At 38.6% G+C, this 12,542-nt stretch overlaps 1 protein-coding gene across 2 annotated transcripts in view; it reads left to right on the forward strand.

Annotated features, from left to right (window-relative positions):
* GABRB3 (gamma-aminobutyric acid type A receptor subunit beta3) overlaps positions 1-12,542 on the forward strand; it is a 288,335-nt gene that overhangs the window by 260,896 nt on the left and 14,897 nt on the right. For both annotated transcript variants that reach the window (XM_060769806.2, XM_060769808.2), the window contains one exon: positions 11,926-12,008. In XM_060769806.2, the coding sequence (XP_060625789.1) occupies positions 11,926-12,008 (83 nt within the window). The remainder of the gene's footprint in view (positions 1-11,925; positions 12,009-12,542) is intronic.

The raw sequence follows: 12,542 nt of genomic DNA on the forward strand, positions 1-12,542 counted from the left end.
TTACCAACTGTGAGACTCCTAAAACATACTGTTCTAACTTTAGACACAGTATCCCTGGAGAACAGATCCCTATCTGTCTCCACCACAGGGTAGTAAGCTCTGGAGACAAATCTTTCTTTTACTGGCCCTAACAACACAGTAAAAATCCTAGCCTTTGTCTCAGCCTATTCCCTAAACTTAAGGCTCACTAAAAAGCTCTTCCTTTTCTGTCAGATCCCTGCTGTAACTTCCTATCCTAAAATCACAACCTTCTCTGTCTCTTGTCAAAACCCTCCTCTCTCTGTCAAAATCTGGCAGCTTATTTTCCCTCTCTAAACCGACTCCTCCCCCAATTGCTATACCCAATCAGAAGTCAGCTTGACTCCTCCTCCTGCTCTGCCTGCCCTCCAAGATGACAGCCACTGTCATGCAGGCTTCGGCCCTGTCGTCCTAAAGGTAGTTTCCATTACAAGGTTCTATACCATTTGGAGAATATTTTCCTTTGGGTCTCCTTGATCCTCATATGTTTAATTTTATGCATATTGTCAATCCAAGACACAATTAATTTCTCACTGAAGTTTTTCTCTTGTTTCCAATTTTCTATAAGTGTTGTTTTTGTTTTGTAAGTTAAGGTGATTAATTCCTCATATAGTAGCCCGATAATCCATTTGTCTATTTCTACTTTCCTTTTAATTATTCTGTCAAGTGGGGTTTCTGCTACTTCTCTTCTTTTCATGGCCTGAGCTTTACTGGACAGGCCTAACCATGCTATCCAGTTTCTTGACCACATTTATCTTTTATCTTATCCCACTTTATTATTTCTCCATTGGGTTCCATGAGGTCCCCTATCCTTTTGATTCCATTTTCCTTAAGTGCCCTAATTAGATTCACAAATGTCTTGTCCTTATTTTCCAAGGTTTCTAATGGGAAAGGGTCAATTTTGCTTATTTGTAATTTATTTTGCCATTTTTTCCAAATTAACAACGTTGTTAAGCATGGGCCGACTTTAAAGTTCTTTGTCTTTTCTGACTATTCTCTCTCCCATATACGTTCCCCTTTGCCAACTGTTTGCTTCCTTTTCTATTTGCACTCATCTTTTTGACTCTTCTAATTTGAATTCTAATAATCTTGCTAACTGACTAGCCTCATAATATATTCCCAAAGAGAGAGCCCCCCATCCACCCATTTCTTGTTTACTATAATATAGAAAGTTGGCAATTCTGTTTTTGTTTCCTCCCACTACCCATTTTTAATAGAATTGTCCCATTTATACAGCAAATTGTTAGGGATATTCACCGGGAGAGTTTGGAACACAAATAGAAATTTGGGCAAAATCTTCATCTTATAATTTTTTAAGCTTGTGGACATATCTCGGAATTTCTTTCCCCTTGTGTTAATTTGTTTGCTTATATTTTTCCATAGACAATTAAAATTAATTGGTATGATATTATTGAGATTTTTTGGTATATTTACCCCCAGATATTTCATCTTTTTCCCCCCAATTTAACTCCCATAATATTTTGAATCTTTTTGAGTTCTTCCCATGATAAATTTTTGTGTAGTATCTCTGATTTTTCAAAATTAATTGTAAGGCCCGAAGTTTTTCCAAAATCCTTATTTTAACTATTGATTGTAATGACTCCTCCACCTCCCCTAAAATTATCATAACATCATCAGCATACAGATTAATCTTGATGTCTTCCTTGCCCACCTTATATCCTTTAATGACCAGATTGTTCCTAACTGAATTTGCTAGTGGCTCAATGGCCAATGAAAATAGGGCTGGGGAAAGGGGGCATCCCTGTTTGGTTCCCCTCTTGATATCTATTTGTCTAGTGTGTGCTCCGCTTACTGAGATGGTTGATTTCTTTCCCCTATATAGTTCTTTTATTACCTTACACACTTTCGCCCCCATATTACTTTCCTCACATAATCTGTTCAAATATTTGTGATCTAATGAGTCAAATGCTTTGCAAAAGTCTAATTTTAATATAAGTAATTTGGATTTTCTTTCTGTGGCATGGTTCAAAATGTTCAATATATTCCTTATAGGGTCCACTAATTTCCTGTTTTTTATAAATCCGTATTGATCATCATGAATTATTTCTGGTATTATGTCCTTCATTCTCTTTGCTAAAATTTTAGTAAATATTTTGTAGTCCACATTGCAAAGGGATATTGGTCTATAAGAGTTGGGATCAGTTTCATCCTTAATTGGTTTTAGAATTGTATGAATGTCGGAGAATTTCCAGGAATTTGGCACTTTTTGCATCTCCATTATTTCATTAAATAGTATAAATAGGTTTGGTGTGATTTCCTCTTTGAATATTTTATAGAAGTTTGTTGTGAAGCCATCTGGCCCAGGTGATGAGTTTGCTTTTAGGCTTTCTATCGCTTTTTCAATTTCTGAGTTGGTTATTGTGCTATTTAGATTGGTTTTTAACTGTGGATTTATGAATTTTTCCAAGAGGCCATCTTGTTTGATTAATTCTTTGCCTTCGTAAAGTTTTTCATAGTAGCTAGCCATAATCTCCCTGATTTCCTTATCTGATGATCTCAGATGTCCTCTATCATCTTTTAGCTTGAGTATTCTGCTTCTAGCTTGTTTTGATTTTAGGGCTCTAGCCAGTCTTTTCAAATTATTAATTGAGTTTATTTGATAATCATTTCTAACCCTAGTCAAATATCTGGGCAATCAAGGTTGAAGTCATTGAGAAGTCCTAATACTCACTGGGTGACTTGAGCAAACCACTGTCTTTCTCAGATGGACTTCTCCCACAGTAGTGATGAAGACAAATCCTGAAGGAAAGGCAGGACATTGATGAATAATATATATGGTAAATAAAAATTAAAAATATCAAGGACATCTGCAGCAGTATTTGTAATGGACTCCCCAGAGGCGAGTATAGGGTAATCTGTCCTCTTCCACATTTAAATCAGTTGATAATGTGTTTCTGATTTCACATTGAATTTTATTCATTCAAAAAAGCGTTGCTATATTTTAAAATAAGTTACTAAATGTCTTTCATCAAAATAGTCAGCTTTCCATCTGTGCCAATGGTTGGAAATGTATGTGAAGCCATTAGAAAGAGGAGAGGAAACTGAATGTGTGTATACATGCACATGTAACTCAATTCATGCTCCATTGCCTTTGACAAAAATGTTGCCTATCTAGAATATGGGTAGCTGCTGGCTTAGACAAAGGACTCCATCCCACGGGATAATTACAGCATTTAAGATTGTTGTTTTCCCTTTAAGCTTCCTTTTCAAATTAAATGGATTATTTTCCTACCCCCATCACATGGTTTCCCTCTTTCCACCTTCTTTTCTAATTATCCGTTCACCTTTAAATCACATGCAAGACATATTGCCCCTCCTGCTGTCTCCTCCCCCATTTTCTTTGAAGCAGAATTAAGACATTAGTATTACGGCACCACTCTCCTGGGGTTGTTTGCCCTCAAAATCCTTCCACTAAAGCAGAGTTAAGGCATCAGTCTTAAGGAACCACTTTTTCTGAGGTCATTTGCCCTCAATACCCTTCCAACGAAGTAAGAGTTAAGGCACCCTTTTATAACACTTATTTTAGTGGGAGCCACACCACCCAAAGGAGCATTAGCCATTGTTTTTTTTTAAAAAAAATACCTCCTTGGTTTTAAAGATTATGGCAGAAGAAAAGATTCTATACTTCTCATCTCGACTCCACCCCCCATGACACCATCATCATTTTATTTACAAATGGGCAAGGGAGGAGGGGTTCCCATCACATATTAAATTGGGCATTTTTACACGTCTCTACATGGGGATTTGAAAAGTTGATTATCAATCAACTTAGGAATTGTAGGAAAAACCCACACCCATAGTTGAAGCTTGTGTCATGTGATGAACTATGTGGATTGCCCATTCTTAAATGTGTAGAAATACTGATTTTATTGTGTGTGATGCTGTCCTGAGTCAAATCATTCATCCCTCTCTAGCTCAATACTACCCACTTCAGCTAGCAGCATCTTTTCATGTTCACAGATTAGAAGCTTTTCCAGTTCTACCTGCATGTGTCAGGGATTGAACCTGAGTCCTGAGGTACTGAATTCACAGGCTAAGTTACTGAGCTGCACCATTATTTCAGGCTCTTTAATAAATAACAGGAGAGCCTAAATACCCTTTGAGAATCAAATTCTATCTGATATTGGATTGCTAATCAAGGTCAGTTCTGTTTAGTACTTGGATGGGAGGCTTCCTACAAATATTAGGTACTATAGAGTATTTTAGAAAAGCAGCTATTAATGCTACTTATGAGTATTTATTGCTTAAGAAAACTATGAAATTCATGGTATCATCATGGGTTGATAGGCAACTTGAAGGTACACACACACAGACATCAGTTTCCCAGTCCTGGAGTGATTAAAACCAAAGCTTCTGTGATTTTAACAGATGTACTGCATTATCCCTATATTGGATAAATCCTGAATTTATGGAAAAGTATTGACCACAATGGAATTTCTCAGACTCAGGGCCAAATAACATGTTACCTGTTTCAGTATGGTCTCACCCTTTAGCATACTCTATAAGTACAATTCCTGAACTGGATTGGGGCTAAAGGTGGAGATTAGGAGACCTTTATCTCGTTACCCACACTATAAATTATATCCAGATTGGTGATCCCAATCCTTTTGCAAACTTTAATGTGCAGTTTGCAATGGTAAAAAAATACTCAGTGAAAAAAGTATTGATTTCCTCTCCTCATCTAAATATGTACCACATCAGGATGCAAAGGAATAATGTCCATCCTCCTGGGCTAATTTAGGTTCTTGAATACCATCATGCCAATTTGTATGTTGGGCAAGATTTGTGTTCAGAGCCACAACTGTGCATCTGAGGGACTTTGACATTCAAGAAAAGCAATGTAAGGAGCTTATTGTTGGTTATAGTTCCTTATTAGGCATCCCCTTTGTAAAAGAAGCAAAATATCCAGACATCCCTTTTAAGATATATAGTATTTCTATTCCTGATCGCAAAACATTCCTAGAGAACATATGATGAATGCAGGCTCTCTTCCATTACCTCCATACTTGTTACTGTAGTATTGCAAAGTATGGCTGGTCCAAGACATTTGTTTACTAAGGTAGAACCATCAAGAGTGCCCTCCATTCATCCAAGACGAGGTGGCTAGTACCCAAGGCCGGGCAAGTTAAATCAAGTAGAGATAGAATAAACAAACAACTTCCTTCTCTTTCAAAACACCCACAATTCCTGCTTGAGGTAGCCAGTTCAATCTTTTTAATAACATGGGCTTCCCTGCCATAAAGATAGCAACAGAAGCAGTTTGTATATTGAACAGAGCCAAATATGAGCACTGATATACTGTGAAGTTTGAATTTACTGTGTCAGCCCTTGATGTGTAAGTTCAGCAAATAAACAGAAATACCAAAGATAAATTGTTCAAAACAAATGCCTGCTTACATTTGATCATCATAACTAAAAGATAATTTGAATATGAAATGTCTTTGCAATTTAGCCTCAGAATTTTATTTAACATGTTGAATAGATGCAAATTACAAGTACTTCTGTGGAAATGGAAACTGCTCATGGGCATTTACTTTAAACTAGTTTTTAGTTTAAATGCAGTATATATCTAATTGTGTGACTAATAATATTGATCCATGGTACAATGCACTGTTACGAGCATATAAAGGAGGAAAGGAGGAAAAGAGTCGGGGGGGGGGGAGGAATATGGCAGCACCTTTAAGACTACATGGCATGAGCTTTTGTGGATATAAAGCCAATTATGTGGAATCGATACGGAATGAACACAGAACAAAGTCTGCTATGTAAATCTGGAAGCAGTTTTAAATAACTGACCTTATTAATATAATGTCATATTTCTGTATTATTACTATCTGATTTCTAGCTCGCAACTTATTTTTATCTAAATTACCTGTCAAACATTTTTTTATCTCATTGAGTGTAGAAATAATGTATTCATTTGATAGCAGTTTGTAGAAATGGTTTAAGGCACTCTGAAATATGAATATCAAGGAGTATCATATTCTAGAAGGGATAATATCTATGATCTGGGAGACAGGGATGAGAAAGAGAAACTTAGATCAGAATACCCACAAGATTAAAACTGCAGGAAAACTATGGGCACGCCTGAACTGTAGAACTTATGCAGTTTTATACCACTCTCTGGCATGACTCAATGCCAAAGAATCATGAGAGTTTGGGTTTACTCTTTTCCACCAAAGAGTGCTGATCCCACACCAAAATTACAAATGCAAACTAGCTCTGCTGTTTTGTCTCTCATTCTTTTTTATTTCATAAATGTTCCACTTTCTGTTTTTATACACTTGAACGTTTCACATATTTCCTCAAAGTCACATCTTCCTTTGATTTCTTTTCAACTCCTCTGTTCCATTTCTGCTTTTATGTCAATGATTTTTTAAAAGTGAGTCCGTATCAGCTCAGTTTTGCTAGTAAACCATTTCCTTCACTTTTACATTGCCTCCCTCCCCAGTTGCCTTAGATTCTAAGACACAATATAAACATAGCAGCTGCTATAAGGAAGCTGCCAAAAAGCACTTATCAGTGCCAATGTTCAGTGCAATGGGGATGACATTCAGAAGGCTATAAAGCTCTGTCAAGGGACCTATAAGAAATCAGCATCTTTGTGCCTGAAAATTTTGATCCAAATGTCAGCAGGAATGATGTACATATTCTTCAGCTGAATGAAGTGGTGTATGGGTTAAGGGTTTTAAAATGTTTCTGCCACATGCAGCACCAAGGTTATGTACTTTGGGCAGCCAGGAGGTGGCATTCATCATTAAAATTGCACTCAGTAAGCAACCTCTTTTGCGTTTCACTCTATAAAGTGTGAAACACAAACTCCTGTATTCTATTCTCTTTCTCAGTGCTGCTGCTGTGTCACTCTTGTGTTCATAGAACACCTGTAGTGATGTTCTTCCAAAAAGACCATCCAGATGTTTCTAAATTGAATACCATTCCTAACTGTGCAGTGTGTTTAACTGATCTCTTATTATACCCAGTTTTTTTTGTTTTTTTTTTGCATTTAAATGAGACTGTGCAGGACTTTCTGGGTGAATTAACCTCCTTTATAGATATGTTAAATTTGATAGCACTGTGGTTACTTTCCACAATTAGTACAGCAGCACTTATAAAATATCAGCAGTAGTCATTGGGCTTATGTGGGGAAAGAACATGAATTTTGTTGGATGAGTATCATTGTAGTTCCAGTCTGTATCAGGGCATGTTTAAGACACCAACTGGTGCAAATAGTAGGCATATGTGCCCTGATAAAAAATGAAGTTATAGGAGGGGCTAAAGTTAAAGCTCTCACAAAGTCTCATTAGAATTCTGGTCTAGAAGTTCTTTCACACTAAACAGTATGAGTCCACTTTAACCACTTTGGTTGCCACCCAAAGAACCAGGGGTTTGGTGAAAACTTTCTGGCTGAGAATTCTAAATACTATATTTATCACATAATAGTTGCACCCCAATTTGGGAGTCCAAATATTGGTATTTTTTGCTTTCCTCATATAATATTCATAACCTTGTTTCATTGCTCCAATGTACTGCTGGCAAGAAGTACAGAGTGCCGCCAGTCTCAGAAGAAAACCTCACCACTGTAAACAGTCTATCTCAGCTTCCCTTGCCGTGTGTCTTGCTGCACTACATACACAACAGCTTTGCCTGCCCACCTGCCCCCATTCAGCTAGGGTGGTTCACTCATTTACCTACCCACCTATCCACTTCCTTTTAGGTATATTTTTTCACTCACCCACCCACCCACCTTTTAGGCATGGCATTTTGCTCGCTCATTCATTCACCTGCCTGTTCGCCTTTCAGGCATGGCACTTCGCTCAACAGAGTTCAAAAGCACTGGGATGAAGAGATCAAGTGTGAGTGAGGCATCCTAACTAAAAGGGGAAAGGTGGGCAGGCAAAGCTGCAATGTAGTGCAGCAAGATATGTAAAGAAGGAAGTCTAGCTAGACTAGTTTCAGTAGCAGTTGAATACTAAAATATTTTTGGTACATAAAAAACTGGTCCAATGTTTTTCTCTGGTAATAGTTGCACCCACCCCACCCATTTTCTGTAAAAAAAGGAATAAAAAGTGTGATTTTTATGTGAGGAAATGTGGTGCTCCCCCTAAATTGCAAATTTATTGGAGCTTGGCTGAGGGAAAAGCAATGATGTTTTCCCTAAGCTACTATTTGCAAGACTTGTATTTCCAATCCCAGCATTTCTGTGAAGGCTTTTATCCTGCATATATTTTTAGTGTTGCTATGCCCACACTGATCAAGAAATGATTTTACCTGCTTATTTGACAGTTTATATCCAAAATTAACCACATCAGACTGATTCCATGTGTCTGTTAAATGCCAAACCTTACAGTTTCTTATCTTGATTGAGACAGTTAGCATTGTGTCACTCTCCGATATCCATAACATTCATATTTTCCATTACAACTCTTAATCTTCCTTAAGTGCTCATTGCCCGGTGGATATCAGTTCTGTACTTATTGGGGGGGAGGGGCTTGTTGTACAGTAACAAAGTGAAGCTTGCACTATGCCTACTTGAATGCACGAGTCCAGCATCATGTAGTTAGTCAAGATCAGGCAATCAGGAGAATTTGTTCAAAGGACATCCAGAGGGCATTGCAGGAAAATAGATTCCACTTAACATTATGAAAAACTTCCTGATGGTTAGAGGTTTTTGTCAGTGGAATATGCTGCCTCAGAGACTGGAGTCTTCTTCTCCTGGAGATTTTTAAACAGTGGCTAGATAGCCATCTGTTGGAAATGCTTTCATTGTGTGTTCATGCATGGCAGAGGGTTCATCCGGCTGGCCCTTGTGTCTCTTCCAACTCTATGATTCTACGATCATTTAATAGCAAGATTTCTGTTTAGGATCAGTCAGTGCATATCTGCCAAACATCTTGCTCACATTTCCTTTTTTTGAACTGAAATCAGACTAGCCTGCACTAAGATTAAGCAGGTCAGCCAAACAAAGTGGAATGCACTCCTGTGGAAAGAACATGCAAACTCATCCTTGGCTGCTTTACAGAACTTGACAAATTTCTATGTGCTTTGTGTTCTTTTTAATAATCAGCTGCTGGATCATGTTTACAGGCAGTCCTCAAGTTATGAACAAGCTAGGTTTTGAAGGTTTGTTCTTAAGCTGAATTTGTTTCTAGGTCAAAGCAGGTCCAATTTTTAACTTTAACTCCAGATATATAGATATAGATAATATGCATTTGCTTTGGATAGCATAGGGAAGGATAACACCTCTGTGGTGTTGTTTTGCTGTTTGTGCCTCTATTCAAAAGATTTCACCCCACTGTGATAACTGGATTTTGAAAAAAATGTGGTTTGTTGTGGAAACAAGGACTGGTGATAAGGCTATAGTTGAGACACCTTTTCCCCATGATAACTCTTCCAAGGGTGAATTTCCCTTCCTAGGGGTAGATTTAGCTCACTTCCTGTTGCTTCAAACCCCTTTTAACTATGAGTCATTTGTAATGGTTGTAACTTGGGGACTGCCTTTACTTGAAATATAATTGACTATTTAATTGTTCTGCATTGTTAATTTTCAATATAAACTGCTTTGTAAAACTTTTTTAAAGGTGTATCTATATATATAAATTTGTTAGGGGCATCCAACGAGGAAACAAAACTCAAAAACCCCCCAACGAAACTTAACCAAAATTCCCATGCCCATAACACAACCCACAAGGTACAAACATATCTACTCAAAATGAAAAACAACACAACAACACACTCACAAAACGGCAAAACAACAAAACTAAAAAATCCCCCAACGAAACTTAACCAAACTTCCCATGCCCATAACACAATCCACAAGGTACAAACATATCTACTTAAAATGAAAAACAACACAACAACACACTCACAAAACGGCAAAACAACAAAACTCAAAAATCCCCCAACGAAACTTAACCAAAATTCCCATGCCCATAACACAACCCACAAGGTACAAACATATCTACTCAAAATGAAAAACAACACAACAACACACTCACAAAACGGCAAAACAACAAAACTCAAAAATCCCCCAACGAAACTTAACCAAAATTCCCATGCCCATAACACAACCCACAAGGTACAAACATATCTACTCAAAATGAAAAACAACACAACAACACACTCACAAAACAGCAAAAGGATAAAACTCTAAAAAAAAACAACGAAACTTAACCAAAATTCCCATGCTCATAACACAACCCACAAGGTACAAACATATTACTCAAAATGAAAAACAACACAACAACACACTCAAAACGGCAAAAAAACAAAACTCAAAAAAACCCCAACGAACCTTAACCAAAATTCCCATGCCCATAACACAACCCACAAGGTACAAACGTATCTACTCAAAATGAAAAAGAACACAACAACACACTCACAAAACGGCAAAACAACGGAGCATGCGCATTGGCGCCCAGCCGCAAGTTCCCTGGCGCGCGCACATGCCCTTCCGGCCAATGTTCCCTCTGCGGAAACCATGCCCACTCCAAGCCCCACCGCGCCGCTTCCCACACACACACACACCCCTGCCGCACACACACACACAACCCCACACTCCATCACTCCCCCCGCCGCCGCACACACACACGCAACCCCACTCCCCCCGCCGCCACACACACACACACAACCCCACACTCCCATCACTTCCCCCGCTGCCGCACGCACACATGCAACCCCACTCCCCCCGCCGCCGCACACACACCCGCAACCCCACGCTCCATCACTCCCCCTGCCGCCGCACGCACACACTCAACCCCATTCCCCCGCCGCCGCACACACACACACAACCCCACGCTCCATCACTCCCCCCGCCGCTGCACACACACACACAACCCCACGCTCCATCACTCCCCCACCCCAATCTTACCTCCTTTTACTTCACGCCACCTCCAAACCCCGCCCCGCCCCTTCCCGCCCTGTCAAACTCTAGGAAAGACAGGAAGGAAGGAAAGAAGGAAGAAAGAGAAAGGGAGGTAAAGAAAAAGGGGGAAGGAAGGAAAGTTAGAGAAAGAAGGAAGAAGAAAAGGAAAGAAAAGGAAAGATGGAAGGAAAGAAAAGAGAGACAGCAGAAAAGAAAGAAAAAGGGGGAAGGAAGGAAAGAGATAGAGAAAGAAGAGGAGAAGGAAAGATGGGAGGGAAGGAAGGAAGGAAGGAGGGAAAGAAGGAGAGAAAGAGGGAAGATTGGCCACAGCAACACGTGGCGGGTAAAGGTTGTTATTTCTATTATTATTATTATTATTATTATTATTATTATTATTATTATTATGCTATTGTTCCTATGAGACCCTGGAGGAATGGGAGAGGTGTCAGGTCCCAGAGGCAATGCATTGCATTATTGTTATTGTTATGATGGTGGTAAAATAAAAGGAAATAAAAAGTGAAAGAAGGAAGCAAACAGGGAGGGAAGAAAGGCAAAGGAAGAAAGGGGGAGGGAATGAAGGAAAGAGAGAAGGATGAAATCAAGTAGTGAAAGAAAGAAAGAGGTAGAGAAGGAAGAAAGGAGAGAAAGGGGGAGGAAAAGGGGGAAGGAATAGGTAGGTACCTCTCTTTCATAATAGTCCAGATATCTACCTCAACTTTGATAACTTTTACTATAGGCCACAGCAACGCGTGGCAGGGCACAGCTAGTGTGTATATAAAGTAAATGACTACAAATCTTATGCTAGCAATATTTTTTTAATCAAGGTTGCATGTAGCAAACTATTGTGAACCTTTTGAATAGGGTAAAATAGTTCTTAATGAATAAGTTAAATCCTCTATTGCTTGTATTTACTTGACTAGAAAGTGAAGCAATAAATCCCAGTTCAGAAATAGATAACCACTTGGTAAATCATTATTAAAACCTATGTTATTGTTAATCATTCATTTTGTATTCTTTTGTTTTAGAATCACAACTACTGCAGCTTGTATGATGGACTTGAGAAGATATCCACTAGACGAACAGAACTGTACACTAGAAATAGAAAGTTGTACGTATAACTGTGCTATTTTTCACTTGTTTCAGTCATATACAGTCATATGTAGAATATATACATTGCAAACCCTCTGAACATGAGCCAATGTAGTCATGAAGAGCATTGACACTGTTAGGTATCTGTCAAAGCTCATGTCCTGGACAGTTGTCCTGTGTCAAAGATCTACTTGGAGCCCTGCAATGCCTTTCCTTGTTGTTGTTGCCTGTTGATCTATCTTCTCCAGGAGGTAGTAGTGGAACCAGCCATCTGCTTGCTTTGTCTTTTCTGATTGGGCAGCAGGGATAGTGTAGATTGGCCTCAGAAAACATATGGGTAGCAAAAGAGTAGCAACTGAACTGAAGAGGAACTGGGCTACTGAGGTAGGACTGTTTTCTGAATTCATCTTGATATATATCTACTATGCATTCCCAAAACTAATGCCATACACACCGTGAACCTAGCAACTTAGAATATCAGTTACACACACAAATATCAGTTTAAAACATTTAATATCACATAATAAAAATCCATATAAAATCTAATTCAAAC

The sequence above is a fragment of the Anolis sagrei genome, chromosome 3 (assembly GCF_037176765.1).
Source record: "Anolis sagrei isolate rAnoSag1 chromosome 3, rAnoSag1.mat, whole genome shotgun sequence".
NCBI lineage: Eukaryota > Metazoa > Chordata > Lepidosauria > Squamata > Dactyloidae > Anolis > Anolis sagrei.